Source organism: Dermatophagoides pteronyssinus, unplaced genomic scaffold, assembly GCF_027571235.1.
Source record: "Dermatophagoides pteronyssinus isolate colony J.1.1.1.1 unplaced genomic scaffold, Derpt_VIB-CSIC_2022.12 sq0004, whole genome shotgun sequence".
Classification (NCBI taxonomy): domain Eukaryota; kingdom Metazoa; phylum Arthropoda; class Arachnida; order Sarcoptiformes; family Pyroglyphidae; genus Dermatophagoides; species Dermatophagoides pteronyssinus.
Window position 1 is genome coordinate 475,341 of NW_027461528.1, and position 26,588 is coordinate 501,928.

A 26,588-nucleotide genomic window follows, 5' to 3' on the forward strand; every position below is an offset into this window, starting at 1 on the left:
TAATGTGGATAAGAGATGCAAAAGATCGAAAACGAAAAGTTTGTAGAAAAATAAAAAATTTTCAAAATTTTCTTTATTTCAATGATTCACAAAAAAGAAGAAATCTTAATCAATCAATCAATGGTCATGTTGTTCATCCATCATCCATCATTCGAATCAACCAAACAAACATTACTTTTTCGTTTGAAACAAAAATTTATAGAAACAGTTACAAATTAGCGGAATATATGTGTGGTGTGTGTGTGAATATAATTAGAGCACAGATGAATGAAGAGAAAGAGACAAAATGAAAGAAAATTATATTTTCCTTTAGGTGTTTTTATTTAGAAAATTTTGTTTATTTTGTGTTTTTTAAAACGACAATCTTAGAATCGACTTACAGATCACAGATGACATAAAAAGAATTGAAAAAAGAAATTTTTTGTGTGTTTGTTGGTTTATGTAAGTGTCATATATTCTTTAAAATCATATTTTGAAAACTGAATAATATGTCGTTTCTTGTGATATTTTTTTTGGTTATCATTTGTCATCAATGTTCTGATTCTACCAAAAAAAATTCTTCTTTCCATTCACATTTACAAATTCAACGTTATTATTGTGTGTTTACCGACAAAAGAAAAGATTGAAGAAAAATGAAAAAATTATCATCATTCTCTTTTCTCCAGGGAGTGAAAAAAATGATGACAGTTTTTTTTCCACTTTTTCAAAATCATTTTAAATTGAAAGAAGTTCTACTTTTCTTTTCTTTTTTTCTTTTTTTGAATATCCCCTCCTCGTTCATTTTTAGATTTAAAAAAAACACAAAATGTAATGCATATTAAAAATTGATATAAATGATGATCAAAAATACAAATATATGTTTGTGTGTGTGTGTGTCTGTGTGTGAATGAAATTAATTAAAAATTAATAATGTAATAATAATAATAAGAATAAATAAGACAAAATCGTTCATTCGTTTATGTTGTTGTTGTTTTTTGTTGATTGGTAATGATGTAAGATGATGAAGATGTTTACTTGTTTGTTTATGTTTAAATATAAAATGATAAAACAAATGATAATTATGATAGAAAAAAAATTCATTTTTTTTGTCGATTGCATTTTGTCATCACAATCAATATAATCATTGAGTTTGTTTGTTTAATTCAGGCATTTTTTTCATTAATTTTTTTTATAATGCAAAAGATGATAATGAATTTAATGTGATGATGATAATGATGATGAATGTTTGAAATGAGATGAGAAGCTTCATTTTTTCATTAAATTCGATAAAATTTAATTTCATCATGTACTTGATGTTGTTGCAGCTTGGCTATTGGCAGCTTGTGATTGCGGCTGTTGTTGTGGCTGTTGAATCGTCGTTTGTTGCTGATTGGAATGTTGTTGTTGTTGTTGTTGAGACGATTGATTGTTATTATTATTATTAACAACATTAACCGTATTTGATGATCGATTATTCTGTATTAATGTATTTCTTTGATTCGTTAAATTACTGCTTCCAGTTTTATTCATTTGTTGTTGCGGTTGCGATTGCGGCTGTGATTGAGCTAAAGCAACAGCATTGGTCATACTAACTGTACGTTTTATCGGTGATGATGATGCCGATGATGATGACATAACATTATTATTACTTGTTGTTATTGGTGTTGCTGTTCCTGATGTTGTTGTATGATTCATCCATTTTTTATTCTGTTCTTCACGTATTTGATTCAATGTAAATGCTGTTGGTTGATTAGGTTGTAAAACCTGTGATCCGGTTGGATTTGAATTCATCGTAAAATTTTGCAACATCCGCATCAATAATTCATCATTCATAAGGTTATTATTATTATTATTCGTTGTCGTTATGTTTGGATTAGAGTTCGATACCGTTGTAGTTGTTGTCATCATTGATCCAAAATTTGGACTATTAATACTCGAATGTTGTTGTGGTTGTGTCACTTTTAATGATGATATCATAGCAGATTGCTGCTGCTGAGTACCTGATGGTGGTTTCTTACTAACTTCCAAAACGGGTTGAGATTTGGCTGGCTCACAATTGTCAATTTGTTGATGTTGTATATTTTTTAATACATCAATTTCATATTGTTGTCGTTGTTGCATTTGTTTTCGTTCCATTTCATGTCTGAAATTGAAAAAAATAAATAATTTCTTCATTTATGGCTATCGAAGATATTTTTCCTACCTTTTGACAAGATGATCAAATTCAGAATCAAGAGGATCGATTTGATTTTCTATGATATTTGTCGATGACTATTTTAAGAAAAAAAAACAAGAAAATAATCGAATATTAACATCATTAAAGATGTTCATCAATCAATCAATTCATCATACTTTTAGTTCGGAAAAGTCAAATGTTCCATTGATCACAGCTGAAGTGGTTGATGAATCTGGCCAAGAATTGACAAAATTTTCCAATCCAATGGTCGGATTCGATATTTGTGATTGAGTATTTAGAAATTGTGGTTGTTGTTGAAGTTGTTGCCAAATTTGTTGAGCATTTTTACTTAATTGACCATTATCAACTGAAACTGATCGATTTTGTTTAGCCAGATTAGCATCCAATAATAATTGTTGATCAATAGTTGATGTAGGTACCATCGATGCTGATGATGTTTTTTGTAATGATATTTTATTTGTTTGATGTTGTTGTTGAGCATTAGCCAATAATTGTGGTGCTAAAAATCCCATATTCTGTTGTAAACTCATCAATACATATTGTACAGCTTGATGTAATAAAAATTGTTGATCTTTTGATGATAATTGTGCCAATGTTAATGTTGTTGTCGATTGTTGTTGATTCTGATTTTCATTATCCAAATGATCAGTTATGGTTCCAATATCTTGTAAATTATTGTTTGATTTTGATTTTGTATTATCAAGATCAACTTGTATACCAACATCTTTGACCGGAATACGTATGAACACACGTGTTGGTTGATGAAGACCACTAGCCAATTGTGATGCTAATGCTAATTGACTTGGTGCATAATTTGTTGATGGCCGTCTTGATGACGGTAATGATGAAGACGATGATGTTTGCTGTTGTTGTTGTTGACAATCGGCCAACAATGGTGTTGGTTTTGGAACAATTTGCTGTATTAATTTATCTTTATTATTCATCGGTATCGATTCAGCAACTACATTTGCCACCGGATCAATATAATTTGGATAATCTAAAAATAAATTTTGTAAAATTATAGCCAAAAGTTAAAAAAAGAAGTTAAAATACATACTGGTCAAATATTGTTGTAAAACTTCATTTTGATTTGGAACGGCCGATATTGTTGTTGATGGTGGTGTCATAATTGATGATTTCAATGGTGTCGTAATATGTGTTGGTGCACCATTTTCATCAACAACAACAACAACATCATTTTGTTTGGATAAATCCAATGCCGATGCATAACGTCGAAGTGATACATATGGATATGTATTATAGCTACTATCACCAGTTGAATTGGTCATTTCGGGACTAACATTTGGATCAAGTGATACACCACCAATATTGGTTGAACCAACAGTTGTACCGCTACAACAACCATCCGAATGATGGCCATCATCATTATCATCATCTTCATCCGATGTTAATGATGATGCTGTTGTAGCAGGCAATGATGGTGGTAGTTCATTTGATTGGCCTAATGGCGATTTATTCTCTTCATCATTAGCCAATGGTAAACATTCACAAGCATCAATACTTTCCGATAATCCTGAACTAGCTGATTCATATGAACCAGAACTTAATGAACATTTGCTATCCGAATGGCTAACTTCATTCATTAATGGTTTTTGTTGAACATTATCAACATTAATGGAATTTTCCGTTAAATTTGGTGCTTTTTTCTCATTCTAAATCGAAGCAAAAATAAATGAAAATTTTAATTAAACTTTTAAAATTCAATGAATCAAAAACAAACCTTAAGTAAACCAGGTGAAGTTTGTGAACAAGAATCTTTAAAATTTGAATCAACTGTTGATGATAATAGTGGTACATTTGATGTAGTTGTTGTTGGTGGTAATTGAACTTCAGCAGGTGTAACAATAAAACGTGATAAACGATGTGATACTTCCGGTGCAACTGCAACAGTTTGTGTATTAGCAGCAGCAACAGTAGTAGTATCATTCTTATTACAACAGGCTGTTGGTGTAGGTGATGATGCTGTTGATGATGATGTTGATGTGGATGAATTATCACCACCACCAACAACAGTTGCTATAGTAGATGTAGAATCACTTTGTTTAATCGAATCAACAACCATTGATTGTATTGGTTGCTGTTGTTGTTGTGTATGACTAGCTATTGTTGAAGATATTTGTTGAGATGTCATTATATCGAAAGACGGTGATTTTGAAAGCATATACGGTGGCGGAGGCGACGATGATGGCTGTGCTATTGCTTTTGTTTGTGATGATAATGATGTTTCAGTTACTGGAGTAACAGAAAATCTAGAAAATCTTTTAGTAGTAGCTATAGAATTATTAATTTGGCCATTATTATTATTATTATTATTATCATTATTATTATTAGAATTCGTCATTAATGATGCTGATGATGATGATAATGATGTAGATGATGATGTTAGACTAGCTGTTATATTACTAGCTTGTTGTATAATATTACCATTCTGACCAGATTGTATTATATTGGGCAGTGTATTATTTGTCATCATAGCCGCAGTTGTTGTTGTTGCTGTTGTAATAATATTGGCTAATGATTGTTCCAATGCATTTGATGATGTTGGTACTATTGGTGGGGCTGAATTTATTGCAGCATTAGTATTAACCGGATTTAATGGTATAGCGGTAGCTATTGACGGTTGTTGTTGTTGTACAACTAAAGGTGGTCGCAATATTTCCGAATCAGAATGACCTAAAGAATTTGATTGTTGTTGCTGATTGGTAAGAGGAGGTGGATGTTGCGATTGTTGTTGTTGCTGTATTGCTGAATGTTGTTGTTGTTGTGGTACATTCATTAAATGAGCATTCAATTGATTTGTTAATTGATTACTATTAACTGGCGGTACAATTGCCGGTGCAGGTGTTGGTGCTGCTGAATGTGAATGCATTTCTGCCGATGTTCGTACAAGATTAGCTGATGATGATGATGCTGATGTTGGTGCAAATATTTCCGTTAATTTTGATTCTAAATTTGATTGAATATGATCTTGATCTTCTATGCATAATCAATCATCGAATGAAAAAATCAGAAAAAATTGTATTATTAGTTTTTTTTTAAAAACATACTTTTAGTTGATGGAAGTTTAGAACCGGCTGTAGCTGTCAATGATGATGTCGATGTTAATGGCTGATGTTTTGTTTGTTGACCACCACCAACAACAGTTGCAGCTGTTGATTGTTGTTGATTTGCCATTTGTTGTGATACAGGTATTGTTGTTGCTGTTGTTTGTGCCGTATTATTCTGGCTAGAATTATTATTCGGCTAAAAAAATGAATCAAAAAAAACAAACAAAAAATATTAGTCGATTGAATCGATAATTTTTTTTTAAAACGAAACCAAAAATAAATAAATAAATAAAACAGAAAATCATGCAACAGAAAATATTCAAAGAAAGTAAAATGATACAAAAAACAACAAAAACAATCAAACAAAAACACAAAGTTTACCAATCCAATAGGATGATTAGAATCTGTTGCTGTTGTTGGCTGTTGTGATTGATTTGTTGTTGTTGTTGATGTTGATGTTGGTGATGAAGGTCTGGATGAATTACCACCACCAACAACACCAGTATTATTATTATTATTATTATTCATTGTAGTAGGTGTGCCAGGAACTGATGATGTTGATGCTGATGTTGAAGCAATAACCGAAGCAAATGTTTGTCCATTTGGTGGTGCCATTGATGTTGGCGATAAAACTTGCTGCGGTTGTTGTTGTTGATTAGTAGTTCCATTTGGAACTGTTGATGATGATGCTGCTGCTGCTGTTGTCGATGATGATGATGGTAATATAGGATATGATGCAACACTTGTAAGTGGTAATTTAAGCTTTTTTTTTGGATTTTATGAGAGAAAAAAATGGACAAGACAAAATCGAAACAGGATAGATAGATAGATGGATGATAAATGACAAACGTTAAAGGTAGATGGACAAAATAAACAAAAAAAACAAAACACATAAAAGTTAGGAAAAAATTGAATATACATTGATTAACTAAACAACAAATTCTTACCTCATTTTGATGTTGTGATGATGATGACTGTTGTTGTTGTTGTTGTTGTTGATTCGAATGGGCAACAACAACACTACCAACAGATGAATTACCTGTTGATGATGATGATGATGATGAATTTTCAGCTGATACTATTGATTGTTCCATTGATGGAATTTGACCGGAATTTAAAGTTGATGTCGATGTTGTTGTTTGTGATTCACCAACACTACTTACAGCCGAAACATTATTATTATTATTATTAGTGTTAGTGGTCGAAAAATTTGATTCCGAAATCGCTGTTGATGTTACTGGTGATGAATCATTCATTGTTGATTGTGTTTGTTGTTGTTGTTGTTGATTAGTTAATGTTGATGCTTGTTGTTGTTGTTGTTGCTGTGATTGATGTTGACTAATTAATAAATCTTGATGATTAACCTGTATATTAACAACAGAATTAGCAGCAGAGTTAACTGCCGATTGTTGACCAGAAACAACTGTATTCTCTGGTGATCCTTCTACAAAGATTTGAAGGTGAAAAAATTGAAGGTTTTTTCCATGAAAAATGTCTATTCCCAATCAAAAAATAAAACTTACCATTACCGGGTGCAAAAACAGCAACAGATTCTTCCATTAAATTTACAGGTATTTCAGTATGTTTATATTGTTTTTGTTGTTTTTGTATCATTTCAAAACGATTTTGAATATTTGTTTCAGCAGCAGTCATTGCTATTGTACTATCATCATCTAATTGACCATCATTACCGTTTGCCTGGTTTGCTTGTTGTTGTTGTTGTGTAAGTAATAATTGTTGTCGATCTTTTAATAATAATGATATCTGATTTTTAATTAATAAACAAACAATACGAACATCTTCTTCAGCCAAAAATCCAGTATCCACCTGCCAAAAAAAAAGAAGAATTTAATCATTAAATCAATATTTCTTAAAATCAAAATCAATCCAACACTTACCAATGCTTTAGCAACATCTTCAACAGATTCTTTATCAAAATTAAAACCAAATTGTAATGCTTCATTTTGTTTATATTTATCTTTACGTTTTTTTGCATCCGTTATGAATATTCTTAATACAACTTGTGATTCATAACTAGCAACAGCTTCATCACGTTTAACAAATTCAACTTTAAACCCAGTATCTTCTTGAAAAAAATCATGCTGTAATAATTCTTTTACAGTTGGTCGTTCTTCTTTTTTCAATTTTATACACATTTCAATTATTTGTTTAACTTCAGATTGTTCAACTTTTGCCAATGAATTTGGTGGTACACCTGATGATACTTTACGATAAATTTGTGCTGCACTTGAACATTCAGAATATGGATATTCACCGGTTGCCATTTCCAACATACACATACCAAATGCATATACATCAACACTTTCATCATAATGTTCATCATACATTTCAGGTGCCATAAATTCTGGCGTTCCAATTACCGATTTTGCAAATGAACGATTTTTTAATGTTGCCAGGCCAAGATCACCAATTTTTACCGATCCAGTTGTACCGGTTATAAATATGTTGTCACATTTTAAATCACGATGTATTATCGGTGGTGTACGTGAATGAAGAAAATTTAGACCTTTAAGAATTTGTCGACACCATGATTTTAATACTTTAAGATTTATTTTTTTGAAACGTCGTAAATAACTATTTTTTTAAAAAAATTAAAAAAATTAAAATTAGTTGTCATTAACTAAATTTTTTTTCAATTATAAAAAAACAATGCAAGAAAAAAAGGGTTGATGACCGATGTCATAATACCATTGACAATTTCATTGTCCCCCCCTCTCTCTCTCTCTCATTAAAAATTGACTCCATTTTTAGTCTAATTTCTCTCTACTCCCACCATTCACTCTCTTTTTAAAAATTTTTTCCACTTCAAAACACTATCATATAATCATCAAGCCAGAAACAAAGCAAAAAAACGGGAATTTCTTCAAGTAGAAGAAAGAAAAATCAAGGAAGCAGACAATCCCGATGAAGCAGACAAACTTCACAAAAATTCATTTTAATAACAATGTTTATTATCTCATTTTTTTTACGTTTGAAAGGGGAAAAAATAATGTCTGCACAAAAAAAAACAAAACCAAAAATGAAAGATTTTTTTCAATGAAAATCCAAAAAACAAGTTTTTTCCAGCAATATGAAATCAAATGAATATCAAAGATTATCTAAAATTCTACTTTTAGAAAATTATTTTTCATTTTTCTCCCGAAATGATTGATTGATCAGACTTATGGTAAGATTGTAAGTGACTGACTGACTGACTGACAGACACAGATATTACATATTTTTTTTAGTAGACTAGACATAGACATAGACAACAACAATAAAACATCACGACAGACGGCGTAACCAAAATCAGCCACAACAAAAAAAAATCTAGACAAACAAACTTCAAACGCCCACACTATCAAAAGAGAGAGAAAAGGGTTAAACTCATTCACTACTATTTGGTCATTGGCCACATAAAAACGTGATTCATATATATGATGATTAATAGTTTTCAACCGGTTTTTTCTTGCTATTCTACCTGTTATAATTTCAAACAAAACAAAAAAAAACAACGGTAAATACGGGCCCTTGACAACAAGCAAACAAAAGAAAAATATTATTATATGCACTCAAAAAAAAAGAGCGGCCAATGACCAATTTCATTCAATGACCTGTATGGAACCCTTTTTTTTCATTATTTTATGTTTTATATAAATGCGCGCGTAGGTTAGTTCAATCTATTCAAATAACAAATCTAAATATGAATTTTTGTTTTGTTCATTTGCATTTGCACTCTAAAAAAAAACCTTCAAATTTGAAATCAAAATCAAAAAAAAAAAGTTTTTGGTTGATCGCGACCTCATAACCTGATATTTTTTTTGATTGATTGATTGATGTTATGTAATGTGAATCAAAATAAATAAATATAAATCATGGTACCCCATTTACATATACATACATGCATATAGAGAATATTTGGATAGAATGAGATCATCATCATAATAAATAAATAATTTTTTACTTACGTTTTTAATGTACCCGATGTCATTAATTCAGTAATCAAAACTAAATATTTACGTTTCGGTGTATTTACTTCCCAATAATCATAAAAACGTACAATATTTGAATGTTGTAATCCTTTTAACATTTCAACTTCTTCACGAAAACGTTGTCGTTCATTTTTATTCAATCTTTCCTGCTGTTTTGTTTTTTTTAATAATGAAAAAAACAAGAAAAAGAAAAAATAGATTAGAATAACGCAACAAAACAAAACAATTCAATTCAGAAAAAAACGAAGAAAATTCCACCATTCAAGAATTTAATGATAAAAAAGATGATAACAACATGATAATCATGTCGAATGTGTCATATGATTTTTTTTCCGTTTGTTTTTGTGTTAACATAATCATATGAGAATCCCCAAAAAAATTATGCCATTTTTTTCCTATTAAATTCCATTCAATTTTTATTATTAACCCTGATGTAAATATTTTCATATTTTCTTCGCTAAGCCAATGTGAAATTATCATCATTTTGTAAAAACAAATCATTGATTAAAAGTGATAATCATTTTCAAGTTTTTTTTCAAAAAAAAACTTCAAAATCAAGTGTTTACACTGTATATTTTCGTTTGCACTCTGTTCCTACCATGCATATCATTATGGAGTATCAGATATACAAAAACAAAAAACAAAAATGTAAAGCAAAAATAAAAAAACTTGGATGCGGAATGAATGAAAAAAAATATCCCATCACATCACAAGAGAAAATGTCGTTGTTGTTGTTAAATATGTGTGATGTGTGTGTGCAATGTCCTTGAATCTAAATAAAAAAGAAATTTTTTCATTTTCCAAAAGCAAAATGAAAATGAAAAACATTCATTTCATCTTTTTTTATTTAGATTAAAAATTCAAAATGCAAGCATACATTTTCATCATCATCGATATTTATTAATAGACAAAAACAAAAAATAAATCTGATGTAATTGAATAAATAGAAAACAAAACAACAAGAAAATATTTCTGAAAATCAGAGCAAGAATAATTTTCATTTTTGCCTGGCAAATTTCCCTCTATTTGAATTTGCAAAACACAAAAAAATGCGAAATTCGTGTGAAAAACAACAAACAAACAAATAGGGCAATCATGATGACAAAATTCATAAGATTTAAATCCGAAAAAAATCAATTCTAACATAGACACAGACAAAGAAAAAGTGAAATATTCTTTTTTTTAAAAACAAAAAAAAAAAACAACCAAAAAAGCAATGATGCACGCACGCACACATCATCATCATCAATAAATGTTGACATCATTAAATTTCCTTTTTTTTCTCCACACCAGATTAAATGAATAAGAAATAAAATGAATGACAAAGCACCAGAAGTGCCAGCAACAAATTTGATGACATAATAAAATAAAAATGACATAGACATAACGAAATACTTAATATTTTCAAAAAATAAGCAATCAAAATCTACAAAATGTTTCAATCAGGTTATAATTACTGATGATGATGATAATGTATAAAAGGATGACACATCACCAATCACATTAATTATTGGTTTTACACGTGAAACAAAATAGAAATTATTATTGCAATTTTCTTAAGTAATTCTTATTATTAATATGAATAATGGATTCTTAAGTAATTCTTATTATTAATATGAATATTAGATTTTTTTTTAGTCTTTCTTTCTTAAAACAAAACAAAAAAAAAAAACATTTGGATTAATAAAATATAAACAACACACAAAAAAACATATGTGAAAATAATAATCAAAAGATCAATAGCCTGATTGGCATTATTGTTCAAATCACATTTCAAGTACAAATGTGTGTTTGGTGCGTGTCTAAATAAATTTCCAACTGAACTTCCAAAGTCAATCAATCAATCAATCATATTGATTGATTTGAACAGAATGTTTACATCAAGAAGCAAAACGAAAATCTGATGATCATAGGATCCGAGAAAAACTACAAAAAAAACTAAATTCGTCATAATCATCATAGGGCGAATAATGATGATGATGATGACAATCCATAAGGAAAATACTCTCATTATTCATTCATTCATTCAAAAATCTACCCAATACCCACCAAGTAACAAATGGTGGATATTAAACAAACAAACAAACAAAAAACAAAGGTCATTAAACATTTTAATTCAGTTTTTCTTTTGCTGCTAGTCAAATACAGAAAATGACAGAAGTGAAAAAAAACGAAAACAAAAAAAGTTGAAGGTCATTTCGGTTCAAAAATCATGCATGCATATAATGTTTGGTGTGTTTGTTTGTTATGGAGAATGAAAAAAATTTACCATTCATCATCATCATCATCAACATAAGTATCATTTATCAACAAGGAAATTAAAAAAAAAAATTTAACCAGAAATTTTGTTTTGTTATATTTTCGATACAAACCATATCGATATATATTTATAAATATGAAAACCAGAAAGGTTTTTTTTCAAAAAAGGATTCACTACAAATAGATTGGATGGCGAAACTCTACTAAATAAAAAAAATTTTGGTTATTCAATTTAGAAAAAAAAACGTAAAATGTAAACATTTTTCATTGGAACTACCAAAAAGACAATCCTGATCATTATGTCTATATTGACAACAGAAACAACAACCAAATACCGGATAAAACCAGATGATGATTGCGATGTATGCGATAAAATCAGTTAACTTTCATAATAATAAAAAATATTTTAGCAAATAAAACGAAAAAAAATGGAAAAATGTTTTAAATGTTTACCAATATATCATCATCGAATCAATAAATAAATAAGAGATATCCTCCACATACAGTTATGCTTGTTGTTGATGATAATTAACCATATCAAAAAACATCATTAATCAATCATCGAATTAAAGAATGATGATGAAAGAATTGACCTTCAAATCACACACAAAATATCCGGATGTCATCATCAGAAAATTAAATAGACAAGAGAAAAAAAAATTTATGATCATCCTCAAGTAACTATGTGAGAAATTTGCACTTAAATCTTTTAAAAAAATCATCACATGTGTGCGTGTAATAATGGATTGTCTAATTCCATCACATAGAAAGATAATTTGATACATTTAAATATTTATGATGTGTGTGTGATTGTGTGAGTGTGCTAATCACACACGTACAACATTCTTCTTTTTTTTATAAATTAAAAATTTAATAATGATAAAGTCCATATAATAAATATAAAAATTTATGTAATAATAATAATGGAATTCAAAATCAAATAAAATAATTTTTTTAAAATCAACTAACCTGTAATTCACACCATGCAACAGCAACACCACTTGCTGAATCTAAACCTTTATAAACAGTTTTAAATGAACCACGACCAATTTCTTCTAATTTTAAATATCTACCATCCGATGATTGATCTAATACATCTTCACTACAAACTGTTTTTGATGATTTTGATGATTGTTGTTGTTGTTGCTGTGGTTGTTGTTGTTGTTCTGATTTTGATTGATTAGATTTATTTGATTCTTGATTATTTGTTGTCATAGTATTTGAATGTTGTTGATTTGATGATTCTTGTCGTTGTTGTTTATCTTGCGATAATTCTTTTGATTGACATTTTGATGATGGTAATGATTCTAATGAAGAACCAGCTGATGATGATGATGATGATGATGTTAATGATATTGTTGATGATGATGATTTAGATGATTCTGTGGAAGACAATTTTGATTTATCACCACCACCACCATGATGATGATGATGATGATTATGATGACGCCGACCAGGTCGATGACGAAGTTTTACATTTTCTTTATTATCATTGTGATGACAATTTGCTTCAAATACAATACCTTGATCTTCACCACTATCATTATCACCACTACCAACAACAATTAAATTATTCGAATCTTTTTCCATCATAATCATATTTTGACATTCTAAACAATCACAATCCATTTCATTCATTATCGTTGTTGTTGATCTAGTTTTATCATCATCACCATCAACATCATCAATCATTGATGATGATATTTGTGATTGTTGTTGAGCATTCATCGTTGTTTGACAACATGAACAATTTGATTTTCGTGGTTGTTGATGAACATGATCATCACTATGATGATGATCAATATTTGAATTTGAATTTATCACAGATTTATTTATTGAACATGATGAACAACATGATGATGTTGATGATGGACGTTCTTGTTGTTGTTGTTGATTGATCAACGTTGATGATGATGATGGTTCATCATTAATCATCATCATCATCGTTGCTGTTTTTGTGGTCGATTTTGTTGCATTTGATGCTTTGTTATAATGTTGTTGTTGTTGATTATTATTATTTGTCAATGTTCGATGTCTTTGACAATTATTATGATGATGATGATGATGATGATGGTGAGATTGTGTTTGTTTATTATCAACAACTATCATTCCTGATGATGCCATTAATTCTTGTTGTTGTTGCTGTTGATTATTAAATTTTTCGTCTCTAAAATTATTTTGGATCGATTTAGTTTGTTTGTCAACAACAACATTAACATCACAAATAGCACAATCACAATTCTTTCGTTGTTGTTGTTGCTGAAATTTTCTATCTTTTTCTTCGTTATTATTTGAATCATCATTTTTATTAATTTTTCGACAATTATTTTCAACAATCAAATGATCAAATGACGATGGATTTTTATTTCGTTGCTTTTGTTGTTGATGATGATCAACATCATCATCATCATCATTCGTTTCAACACAATTTATGGCTGATGATGATAATTTTGATTGGATATGTTGCTGTTGATGATCAACATCTTTATTATTACTACCAACATCGTTGTTGTTCATAATCAAATGATGATTAAAACATTTATTTCGAACATCACCATCATCATCATCATTATTGTTGCCGATTTTCATCATTCTAGTAGTAGTAACATCATGTATACAATATTCACATTGATTATTACTATTACCACCACCACTACTACCGCGATTATCATTATTTTTAGCTGCATTACTGCTACTACCACTAGTTGAAGTAGTAGTATTACAAATATTAATTGATTGGCGTCGTCGATTTTTATTAATAATGGCTCCTTGATCCTGATGATTCTCATCATTATAACAACTACAAATAGCACTACTACCACCATCATCACTATGATACATACTGCTACCACTTATATGATCAATATCAATAGGATTTTTTTGAATTCTTCGATTCGATTCTTGATTCGAATGTTGACGATGATGATGATGATGATGATGATGAATATGATGATCATTATTGATATTATCACTAACATCACCACCACTACTACCACCATCATCATCATCATCATCAATATTATCTACACCCATAGAATAATGATGATCATGATCATGATCAACATTTTCATTTTCTTTACGTATCATAGCCATCATATAACGATTATTAATAAAATCTTCACGATTTAATGATCGATGATAATGATGGCTATGATTTGAAGGACAATATTGTTGATGATGGTGTCGATTATAGTTCAATTTTTGATTTCTTTGTTGGCTACTGTATGGATAATTTGTTGGTAATGTTAAATATTGTTGATATTGTTGTTGTGGTTGATGATGATGATGATGATCAAAATGTGATTGTTGATAATAATTATTATTTTGATTTTGATGATATTGATGATGATAATGACCACCAAAAGAATCTGATGATGATGGTGGTGATTTTGATGGTGATCGACTTAATGATGTTGGTGATTTTCGACGTCGATTATCTTGTTTTATTATCAATGATGATATTGATGGTGATGATGATATGCGTTTCGGCTGTTGTATTTGTTGTTGCTGTATTACTGATGGTGGTTCACAATAATAATCCGGTTCTATAATCGATGGTATTATTGGTGGATAATGATGATAATCGAATTGTTGTTGTTGTTGTTGAAATTGATTATTATTATTATAATCTAATAGTTGTTGTTGTTGTAATAATTGAAATGATTCTACACGTGGTATTGTCGATGTTGATTCAATCGATTGTTGTTGTTGTGGTAAAGATTTAAGAAGAATTTGTTGTGGAAATGGTGGTCGTCTTCGTTGTTGAATAGGAATTTTATCACGATATAAATTTGATGATCGATCCGATCTAGTTCGTTGTATTGATCGATGTTGATTTATCTGTTGTTTTTGTTGTTGTTGTTGTTCAATTTGAATTTGTTCACGTAAACGATTAAGATCCGATACTACTGATGGTACTAAATTGGTTTCAATATAACCAATACTTGCTGATCGTCTTCGTTGATATTTTGATGTTACTGATGATGGTGGTGGGGGTTGTCGCGTAGATAATAATTCATCATCATTATCATTCAATAATGATGTATTTGAACTAATTGAATTTAAGCGACCACGATGATTACGTATTAATGTTTCTGTTAATAAACGTGTTGTTGATTGACGTCTACGTTCATTATTGAATGATGATGATGATTGTTGTTGTTGTTGTTGTTGAAGATGTCCACCATCCAATGTATTTATTGTATTATGGTGATGATTTAAATTCTGATCATTATCATTATCATCATCTAAATCATTATCTGAATCAGATTCTTCAATAAATGTTTGATTTAAATTTTTCGTTGGCCATAAATCCTTATCTGTTTGAAATAATTTATCAGCCGATTGTTTTGCATAAATTAAACCAGGATTATGTATTGTATGATAATTATTTTGACGATTTTTTGACAATTCTTCAGTTAAAAATGAATTCTGTTGTTGTTGTTGTGATTGTCTATCTAAAAACTGTCGTCGAAATAATTCCCTATCATCATCATTATTAATAGGTTCAAAACTTTCATTCAAATCATGACCATTATTATTATCATCATATTCTTCATCATCATAATCATCATCAAATTGTTCATCTTCTTCCTGTCTTTTTAATAATTCTTGTTGTTGTTGTTGTTGTCGATATAGTTGTTGTTTTTGTAATTTATTTAATCGAAAATAATTTGAATTATCATCACTATTTCCGGATAGTAACAATTCGTCGTCGTCGATATCGTCGTCAACTTTGATTTTATTATTATTTTCTTGTTGTTGTTGTTGTTTATGAGGTCGTTGACGATTTGGATGATGATGATAATAATTCTTATTTCTAGATGAATTTCTTTCCAAATGTTGATGCGTTGGTGTTTGATATTGACCAACACCACTAACACCAACAGAATGTTGTTGTTTTTGATTGGTCGAAAAGGTCGATGTTTGATGATGTTGATTCTGATGAATATCACCACCACCAGTACCAGTATCAGTATCAGTTTCGGTAGCAGCAGCAGCTTTTGAACTACTACCTCCTACACTATCAATGATAAATTGATGATAATCACTCACTGAAACGTGAAAATTTTTTTAAAAAGAAAAATTTTCAAGGAAATTTTTCATTTTTTTTGTTGTTGTTTTTATGAACGAAAATTTCCATAAATAACGCAAGTGAATAGGTTCAATTGGTTCAATGATGAAAAAATTTTTCCATTTGATTTGTTGTCGATTTTGTTTTTCAGGAAAATAGAGGAAGAAAAATGAAAAGAAAAAAAATTGAAATTAGAAAAAATTTGATTTAAAAAAAAAATTAAAAATAAACAAAGTGCCGCCATCTTATGGTGAAAACAGATAGACAGAAAAATGAAAAATCAAGGCCGCATCATTTTAATCATTATCAAACATCATGATCTTTATTTGTTTTTCCTTCCTTTCCCTCATTTTTTTTGTTAGTTGTTGTTGTTGCGACAACCACACGATTATTACATAAGAATTTAATCGAAATAAAACTAAACTAAATTAATTTCAAACACCAAACACCAGAAACAAAAACAAAAAAACCAAATGACTTAATGTAAAAACTTGTAAATTAATAATTATAATAATAATAAATCCATATAGCGCCCAAAAATAGACATATCAAACAAACACACACAGACAAATATATATAGAATGATGATAAAAATAAATATAAAAAATTGGGATATCAAAAAAAAAAAGAAAGAAAAAACATTCAGCTTTGATCCGTCATCATTTCAGTTGACGGATCATGATCATCATGCCAACAACACTGACACCAGTCAAAAAAAAGGAAAGAAAAAAATCAAAGTTGAAAAGAGAAAAAAAAAGATTATCAAAGTAACAAAAATAGATTGTAGATATAGCACCAAGCTACCAAAGTTAGGAAGCAAACGAAATTGATTCAAACAACAAAAATTCCAAATTTTTGAATTACTAACCCAAAAAAAAAAAAATAAATAAATAAATGAAGCTCAAATGAAAAAACACACAATTAAAACACACAAAAAATCAGAAAGAAAAATTTTTCAAAATGATCATCACAAAAATTATTATCACAAAAGAAAAAAATTAGTTTCAACAGTTTTCACGATATGGTTCCAAAATTTCCAATGAAGAAAATTTTTCAATTTTTCTATTCGATTCAATAATATTTGATTAATCGAATAATAATGATGATTGAAACATGAATTATTATTCAATTTTTTAAATCGTTTATTATTCAATTTAATTGAATCGATTAATTTGAATAATAATGATGAAAAAATGATAAGAAAATTTCTATCAATTTGTTGTTGTTGTTTGTTGTTGTCGATATTCATGATTGTTGTTTATAAACATTGATGATGATGATAATGATAATTTGACAGACATGACACAAATGAAATGATGATGAAGAAATTTTTTCAAAAATTTTTCGGTTTCAATTCGAACGATGAGATGAGTCATTCATAAACATCGAACCCGAATTCAAATTCGAATTTCGAATGTTTTTCTTTTTTCTTTTTTCGTTCGGAGATCAAAATCGAAACAAAATCGATTCGGGCGTTATTTGAATGAATTCAGCAAAAAGCAAAAATCAATTATTATTGATCTTCAGCAAACTTCATTATTATAAACGCCCTGACAAACAAACATTGATTAATGGTAATGACAAAACAGAAAAAAATATGACAAATTTTGATGATTTCGAATTTCAAATGCAATCACACACACACACAAACACAAACACAAACACCACAGACAGTACCTGCTCACCAATTAAAACAAAAAAAAACACCAGAAATCAAAACACAAATCTTTTACACTCTTTCTTCATTGACCAGGAAAAACAATTTTTTTTTCACAAAAAACACTTTTTTTGTTTTGTTTGTTTGTTCACATTAATGACACAATAAATTTCATCATCATCATTTGTCAGTCAGTCAGTCATTCATCAGAATCTATATCTTCCCAACAAGATTATCTTATATGAATTGAAAATTTCAATGAAATGGAATATGGAAAAATTTTTGTTGTTGTTTTTGCCGAATTTTGCAGACAACCAAAAAAAAAAAAAAAAAGAAAGAAAACTTTTTTTCGCTTGATAAAAATAGAATGTCGGTGTGTGTGTGTGTGTTCTATTTACGCCAATATATAGCAGCATACGTTATAACGAAATAGAGAGAAAAAGGAGAGAATATCCGTATACCGTTCGAATATTCGAACGATTCTCTCATACACCGTTTTTTTTTCTTCAACAAAAGGTAGTAGCAAAGATTTTAGTTGATTCAAATGTAGAGGTAGATTCATTTTTTTTTTCGAACAGCATTGAAAAGAGAAAGTAGGGTGGTAGTAGTGGTATTCAAAAAAAAAAAAAAATTCGAACGGTTATAGTGGTCGATCATAAATGACGTTTTTGGATTTATTCCCATTGATGATCCAGAAACGATACATTTCTTTTTAGTCAATAAAGATCGGGTGATTTGTAAATGATAGTCATCATCATTATCATCGTTCGATAAAGGTATGTCGTGGAAAAAAACAAAGAAATAAAAAAAACAATCCGGAATCTCCGGTAATATTTACCCGGTAAAAAACCCGACAAAAAAAACCGCAAAACTATTGCGCTTGCTTCATTCAATGCAGCAGAGAAAAAAACAAAATTCCCCATCATTAAATGTAGCTGTATAAATGAATTCTGAGAAAAAAAATCCGGCCGGGCAAATTTATTACCCGACCGACCGAGAATACCCGCCTTTATCATCATCAACATCATCCGGTTACGTCATTTCAAAATGAGATTGAAAAGAAAATAAATAAATATTCTCTCTATGTGTGTAGTGTAAAAGAATCTTTAATTGAAAAAAAAAACAAAAAAATAAAAAACAAAAAACAAAAAATTCATTTCGTCAAAGGTTTTTGTTTTCAATTTTTTTCCTGGTAATCTCTATGGACTTTCAACCAAAACAAAAAGAGATTTTCTTTTTCTTTTTTTGAAGGAAAAAAACTGACCAATTTTTCTCTCTCTTGAAAATGTTCTTCATCATCATCATCATCTAATTCTGTCATTCAGAATGCATTTTCAACAAACAAAAAAAAGAAGCTAAATTTAGCCAAACTTGTTTTTGCCTGAATTGGATATATGGTGGAAAGAAACATTTTGAACACACAGAAAAAAACAACCCCCGATCAACCACCACCATTATTATCATCATCATTATCCACCCACCGTTTTACCGTAATGTTATCCGCATTGATATAAAACCTGGTACAGGTAAACAAAATTGCAGATATTTTTTTTTTCCTCATTCATATTTATATTATTGTCACCATCATCGTCATCATCGTGAAACCAAACAAAAAAATTCCCGAGAAGGATGATGATGATGTAATGTAAACAACAACAAAAATATTCATTTCAAAGGAAAAAAACACTAAAAACAAAATTAATTCATTACAGAATTGAATGAATGAAATTCGATTCGTGATTCGATCATCGATGATGACGACATTGAAAATATTGATTCTTTTATTATCGACTTTGGCTTTGAAAAAAACTGTGAATAAAATGAAACATCACTTTGACAATATTGGCTTTCAAATAGTAATCCTGTGTATACGCATTTCCCGTACAAAAAATAAACAAACTTTGATGATGATGATGATGATCAAGGATTAATAATTTTTTTTTTGTTTATAACAACTATATCTGGTAATGGTGAAAAAAGGGGAAAGAATTAATATTCTTCTTGATGTGAATGACAAAACGAATTTGAAAAAAATAAATGACAAAATTTATATAGTGTGTCTATGAATTCAATTATGAATGATGATGATGATGACATTCATAAAACAACTAAACAAAATCATTGTCAATGGAATTATTGACAATGATTTTTTTTTGTTTTTTTGTTATTTCACAACAAACAAACAAACATTTTCAATGTCAGAAAACGTTCAGAAAATCACAAAAAAATGGATTCAATCTAATGGGATAATGTTGTTTCATCATCATCATTTTTGTTCATTCGGAATTATCATCATTTGATGAAATGATTTCTTCTTGAAAACGCAAAATAAAATGAAAAAAATACTTACTTTTTTGCTAAGAAATTTTCAATTTTATCGAATGGAATGTAACACGGAAGAGGAGGGAGGATTGTTGATCAGCAAAAGAATTCGAATCTTTTTGTCGTTCGAAAACATTCGAAATGATTTCACCTGTTCACATATAACATTACAGAATATTTTTGGAAATTTTTTCAAAAAAATTAAGTAATTTTTGATCAATGATGAAATGAAAACAAGTTTTCGATTGGTTTCTTATCGATGTTTGGTTTTGTTTATAAACAAAAAAAAAGATTCCTGAAGAGAAAAACGATTTCTTTCATTCGATATCACAAATCAAATGAAAAGAACGAGCCAAAAACTTTGAACTTTGTTGAAAAACCGAAACGATAATTTTCTTTTTCTTTTTTTTTGGTTCGATTAAGTAACAAACAAACAAACAAACTGTTGAACAATTGAAATGAAAATGATATCAATTTTTATATCAAAATTCATCATGATAATCAAATATCATCATCATCCGCGAATCATTCATTGAAAAAAAAAATGTTTTCCGAAAACTTTTTTTCATTCGAATTCGAATTCCTCCTCCCACTTCTCCTCCCCATAGATAACACTGTTGAGCGCAATACACATATACAATGACTAACCAGAAATGCTCATTTTCGAATGTTTTTTGTGATTATCGAAATTTCACCCTTTCTTTGTTTGTTTTGTTTTTCAACATTTCCCTCCCCGCTTTATCAGCTTGATGAATCCGAAAAAACAAAACAAAAAGAATCAATTTTCAAACAGCAAGAAATCAAATAATCAAAGATGTCAACAACAAAAAAAACATAGAAAGTGATAACAACAACAACAACAATAATCCTTTCATTTATCGCATCAATCTTTTTGAATGCAATAACTGTTTTTTGTTCAAAAATGATATTATTTTTTGGTGTGAAAATGAGGTTACCATCCATTCATTCATTCATTGTATCCATTTTTTTATTGAAATTATTCAATTTCATCATCATCATAATCATATGATTGAAAGAAAAAATAGTAAGGAAATCTTTCAAAACAAGAAGAAGAACAACAAGAAGAAACGATACAAAGTTCTTGTTCACTTCAATGATGATGATTATCATCAATGAAGAACATAATTTTTTTCGTAATTGAATATCTATCATCACCATCAACAACAACAACATTGGGTCTCTTGTTTTTAGGAGATGGTATGTTTTTTTTAAAAGAAAAAGCATTTTTTCTTTGATTTTTTGAAAATTTTATTTGCCGAATATTAATTATGGATACAGGTGGAAATTATTATGGTTGTAATAGTCATTTTTTTGTTTGGGTAGAAATAGAATCGAATCAAATCAAATCGAATGATGGAAGGTTATCGAATAGGAAATGAGAAGAAGGACATTTCAATTGATCTACTTTTTTTTCCTGTTATCACTTGATCAATCAATCAATCAATCGATCTGATTGATTGATTGATTCAAGGATTCCATTTTTATAAAAATATCTGTCAAAAATAAGCATCAATCAAATAATCAAATAAACCGATGATTAACCTCGAAAATCGACAAAGAAAGAAGAAAGAAACATCATTATTTAGCAAACAAAAATGCCACCATCATCGTTGTTTATTCTGTTTTTTTTTGTTCTCCATACAATTCTTGGCAATATATAGAGAATATTCTCTAGTCATCATCATCATCATAATCATATTACATCAGCATCATAATTAATTCTGTAATTATCCCTGTTTTTAATCACCATTTACCACCGTCATTATTCTGGAAATTCTATCCAAAAATTTTTAATGTTCTTGTCATTCATTTAATCCAAACAAACCAAACCAACCACCCACACACTTAATCAGGTACATTATTTTGCTGTTTTTTTTCTCATTTAAAATAATCTTTCTTTTTTTAAATTCTAGGTGATGACGTTTTTGGAAAAAAAACAGAATTCTCGCACCACCACCATCATATAATTTACATCTTTATTTCGTTTTTTTTATAATCAACATTTGGATGAAATTAGTAACAATGTATAAACGACAACAACAACTATTCAATGTCAAATCATAAAACTTAATTTGTTTTGTTTCTTTTTTCCAGCCGTTGTTGTTGTTGTTGTTGTTGCCAATCGGAAACGGCATATAATTATCATCAACAACGTCGTAAGAATTTATCGTTTTTGTTGCTGTTTTTGATTGAAAAAAAAAACAAATAAGCCGAACAAATCTTCCCTGAAAAAAACGTATCGATTTCTTTTTATTTTCAAGAAAAAATTCTTATGAATTCTCCTTGTTGTTGTTGTTGTTGAAAATCATTATATTTTTTAAAATAATATTTCATCATTATAGATTGATCATAAGGTGATCAAATTTGAAAACCACCAAATATTATTATTATCACTACTACTACTTGGCTACATTTACAACCATTATAATAATAATGATAATAAAACGCCGGAAACGCTAATAAAAAAAAAAATGTTGGCTTTTATTTTTATAATGCTGAATATCATTATCAAATGAACGAACGAATGGAAAAAAAACTTGATTGATCATCTTCAGATGTAACAAAACAACAACAACAACAACAAGAATAGACAAAACAAACCAAATAATAATAATTTTTCAGTACATATCTATTTTTAGTGTTTTATGATGATGATGATGATTTTTCTATTTTTTCAAGTCAATTTTTGAAATCTAAAAAACTTTGCTTTTGACAGAAAAAAAACCAAAGAATTAATCAGCAATGATGACTTTGCAAATGGAAAAATTTCATCAAAAAAAAAAAGTCTTTCTGTTTTTAAACAGAATTTTTTTGTATCATCAAAATCGATTGATTCGAATCAACGGAAATCGATTTTTCAAAAGGAAAAAAAAATTGATTCTTTTTTTATGACATTTTTCTCTCTCCCCCCAGTTTTTCCAGGTAATAACACTTTTTTTCCCTGTAATCTTTAGATGTGTAAAAAAATGACTGAAACACACACACATGATGATGATCAAACAAAGTACGTGCATATCATAAATTATGATTACCTGTCTGTCTGTCAGCCGTATCGAAATATTTACAATCTTTGTAATCAAACACACACACACACACACACAGGTGACACTTGTTTTAGGGTAAAATTTTTTTATTACCGAAAAAAAGAATGTGTGCGTGATGAATCCAGGATGTTTGTATTTTATAACCATAAAGGTTTGTAAAAATTTTTTTGAATGAAATTTTTGTTTCATCTTTGAAACTTACATTGATACAGGTGAAATTTTGGAATATTCTCCATCGGATGATTATTGAAATGCGAATCATATGATGATGCAGACGAAGATGAAGAAGATGCGGATGATGATGTGGATGTGGATGAATTTGGTTGCTGCTGTTTCGATTCGACAAACATCATTACCATAATGGCAGATTTTGTTGCTGCTGCTGATGATTGATTCATCATCATCATTTTGGAATAATTTTTCAACGAAAAAAACAAAGCAAAAAAAACGAAAGTTTTCAACGGAAACCCTGTTCAAAATTCATCAAATTACACGCGAAAAATCAATAAAATCAAAGAGAAAATAATGTCTTCCATATGAAAAAACAACAATAATAATACGATTGATTGATTTGATCAAAACCTAAAAAACGATGGTTTAAAAACCAAACCAAACAAAAAAAAAAATCTACATCATTATTATCATCTTTATATCCAAGCATTCCCCCCTTTTTTATTTGTTGATAAGTAAGATAATCATACAATATTTTCTATGTTTCTCACTCTGTGTGTGTGTTTTAATAGATAAACAACAACATCGAAAACAATAATCGTTGATGACGACAATCGGTATTTTGTTTCTTTTTTTTTGTATGTAAGTTTGGTATGTCGTTATTGTTGATAATTTTTTGAAACTAAAACCATTTTTTTTATCCATATTTTCTCTCTGTAGTTCTCTAAGGAATGTCAGTATTTTTCTTTTCTTCAAAAATTAATTAATTAATTTGGAAGAAACAAAAATCTTAACAAAAGTCAAATCAAGTTCAATCATGGGTGATTATCTTTGTTTTTTTTAATTATCATCATCTTGAAATCCAGAGCAAAATTATGAATGAAATAACCCATCAACACAGACACTCATCTTAAACTTATAAACATTTACAAGGAATTTTTTTTTTGTAAAAATTTTTATTTAGCCAAAAAAAAATCACATTTCAACGGAAATAATAATAATAATAATTTCATGACGACGTTACACTGTAACCGGTTGTTGTTGCTGCTGCTGTCTTGGTTCAAGAATACAAACAGGATTATCATAAACCATTTGTAAATCAATTTTATGTCCAACCAGATCACGTATATTAGATATACCATATTTAATCATTGTTGGTCGTTCCAATGATAAACCCCAACCTAATACATTAATATCATCAGGTAATTCCATTGGTTTTAACATTTCCGGTCGAAATAGACCAGAATTACCTATTTCAACCCATTTACCAAAACCTGAATGCCAACTATACATTTCCATTGATGGTTCTGTGTAAGGATTATATGTTGGTTTAAATCGTATATCATTGATACCTAATTTTTCAAAAAATGCTTTTATCATTCCCATTAAATGACCTAATGTTAGATTACGATCAGCAACAACACCTTCAATTTGACTAAATTCAGCTAAATGTGTTGCATCCAATGTTTCATTACGAAATACACGATCAATACTAAAAAATTTTAACGGTTTAAATTCTTTATCATCGCCGCTTGCACCAGAAGAACGTTTAAATTCTTGTGCAGCACGATAAAGCATCCTTGCCGATACAGCTGTTGTATGCGTTCGAAGAACATTTTTCCTTGTTTCCGATTCTTTCCATTCATATTGATAACCAATTGATCCACAATCACCACCATTTTCATGTACAGAACGAATACGTTCCATATAATCACGGGGTATATCTTTACATTCAGCCGGATCGGAAATATAAAATGTATCTTGTAGGTCACGTGCTGGATGTTTTTGTGGTACAAACAATGTATCGAAACACCAAAATGAACTTTCAACAAAATTATTTGTTGACATTTCTTCGAAACCCATTTCAAGAAATATTTGTCTAAATTGTTCACGAACTTTAAGTAATGGATGTAGATGACCACGATCCGGTGCAATTCCTTTTGCATTAAAATTATATTCTTTAAATTTTTTTGTACGCCATGTACCACGCGTAATCATTTCGGCATTCAAATCGGTTTCAGGTTTTTCAATTGTAGTTTGGAAATTCTGGCCACGTTGAATGTCATAACTTTTTTCCAAAATTTCTTGTATTAATTTGCGTTTTTTAAGATCATTTCGTTGTGAATCGTTTAACTAAATTATTTTGAAAATGATAATTTCAGATCATTTCATCATCAACAAAGTAAACAAACAAACAAAATTTACCTTGTTAGCAGCACCACTTTGTACCAATTTAAGTAGAACACGAATTTCATCTTTAACATTTGTTAAATTTCTTTTCACCATTGGTTTACCGGATGATTTATCAATAGCTATCCATTTGTTTGACATTGCTTTTGCAAAACCTAATTTCGAAACATTTGAATCCGGTATTGATTTCATTAGATCAGATTGTAATATTGATCCATCGTTGGGTATGGCTGACCAAACACGAAATTCATGACTACCATTTTCAACAATTTGTTCACCTTCATCGGTCAATTCAAAACGTTTTGATTCCACTTGATTTGATTGAATTAAATCACCAAGTGATTGTAATGATTTTACAGCACCAACAATTTTTTGATGTTCAAATTGATTTTCTTGTGCAAAATCTAATGAATTTATCTTTTCATTCGGTGATTGTAATAGATTTAATTTTTCCAATAAAAGTTGACTTAGCGATTCTTGATCAGACATTGTTTTACTTTGAACAAATTTTCAAAATGAAATTTTTCAAAAATTTGGAAAAAAAACATCGATTGGACCACGTTGTCAGATGGTAAACACACAAACAGAAAAAAATTCCTGTTCAAAAAAGACGA

General features: G+C 29.1%; 2 protein-coding genes and 1 long non-coding RNA gene across 18 annotated transcripts; 1 reads left to right on the forward strand and 2 right to left on the reverse strand.

The window, feature by feature from the left end:
• Nucleotides 1-39: 39 nt before the first annotated feature.
• Nucleotides 40-24,020, reverse strand: LOC113795663 (uncharacterized). Of its 4 annotated transcripts, none has more exons than XM_027345870.2 (13): nt 23,816-24,020; nt 12,465-16,549; nt 9,213-9,385; nt 7,143-7,839; nt 6,768-7,071; nt 6,192-6,688; nt 5,626-6,006; nt 5,245-5,440; nt 3,918-5,170; nt 3,234-3,849; nt 2,332-3,173; nt 2,183-2,250; nt 40-2,122 (listed from the first exon to the last, which is right to left on the reverse strand). In XM_027345870.2, the coding sequence occupies exons 1-13, from the start codon at nt 24,018-24,020 to the stop codon at nt 1,282-1,284; spliced, it is 10,158 nt and encodes a 3,385-aa protein (XP_027201671.2). In that variant the 3' UTR covers nt 40-1,281. The 4 variants fall into 4 exon arrangements, with proteins under 4 accessions (XP_027201671.2, XP_027201670.2, XP_075675718.1 ...); XM_027345869.2 differs by having other exon boundaries at nt 3,918-5,173; XM_075819603.1 differs by lacking the exon at nt 23,816-24,020 and adding an exon at nt 20,577-20,712 and having other exon boundaries at nt 3,918-5,173.
• On the forward strand, nt 18,984-24,802 carry LOC113795674 (uncharacterized). 13 transcript variants are annotated; one of them, XR_003474867.2, is made up of 8 exons: nt 20,863-21,766; nt 21,848-22,422; nt 22,483-22,593; nt 22,664-22,725; nt 22,912-23,764; nt 23,826-24,299; nt 24,357-24,426; nt 24,505-24,802. It is a non-coding gene; the product is annotated as an uncharacterized LOC113795674 (long non-coding RNA). The 13 variants fall into 13 exon arrangements; XR_012846108.1 differs by having other exon boundaries at nt 23,483-23,764; XR_012846100.1 differs by adding an exon at nt 18,984-19,002 and having other exon boundaries at nt 21,294-21,766; nt 22,483-23,764.
• alpha-PheRS (phenylalanine--tRNA ligase alpha subunit) lies at nt 24,721-26,567 on the reverse strand. Its single transcript, XM_027345879.2, has 2 exons — nt 25,990-26,567; nt 24,721-25,917 (listed from the first exon to the last, which is right to left on the reverse strand). Exons 1-2 carry the CDS (start codon nt 26,461-26,463, stop codon nt 24,805-24,807), a joined length of 1,587 nt encoding a protein of 528 aa, XP_027201680.1. The 5' UTR covers nt 26,464-26,567; the 3' UTR covers nt 24,721-24,804.
• Nucleotides 26,568-26,588: the final 21 nt, after the last annotated feature.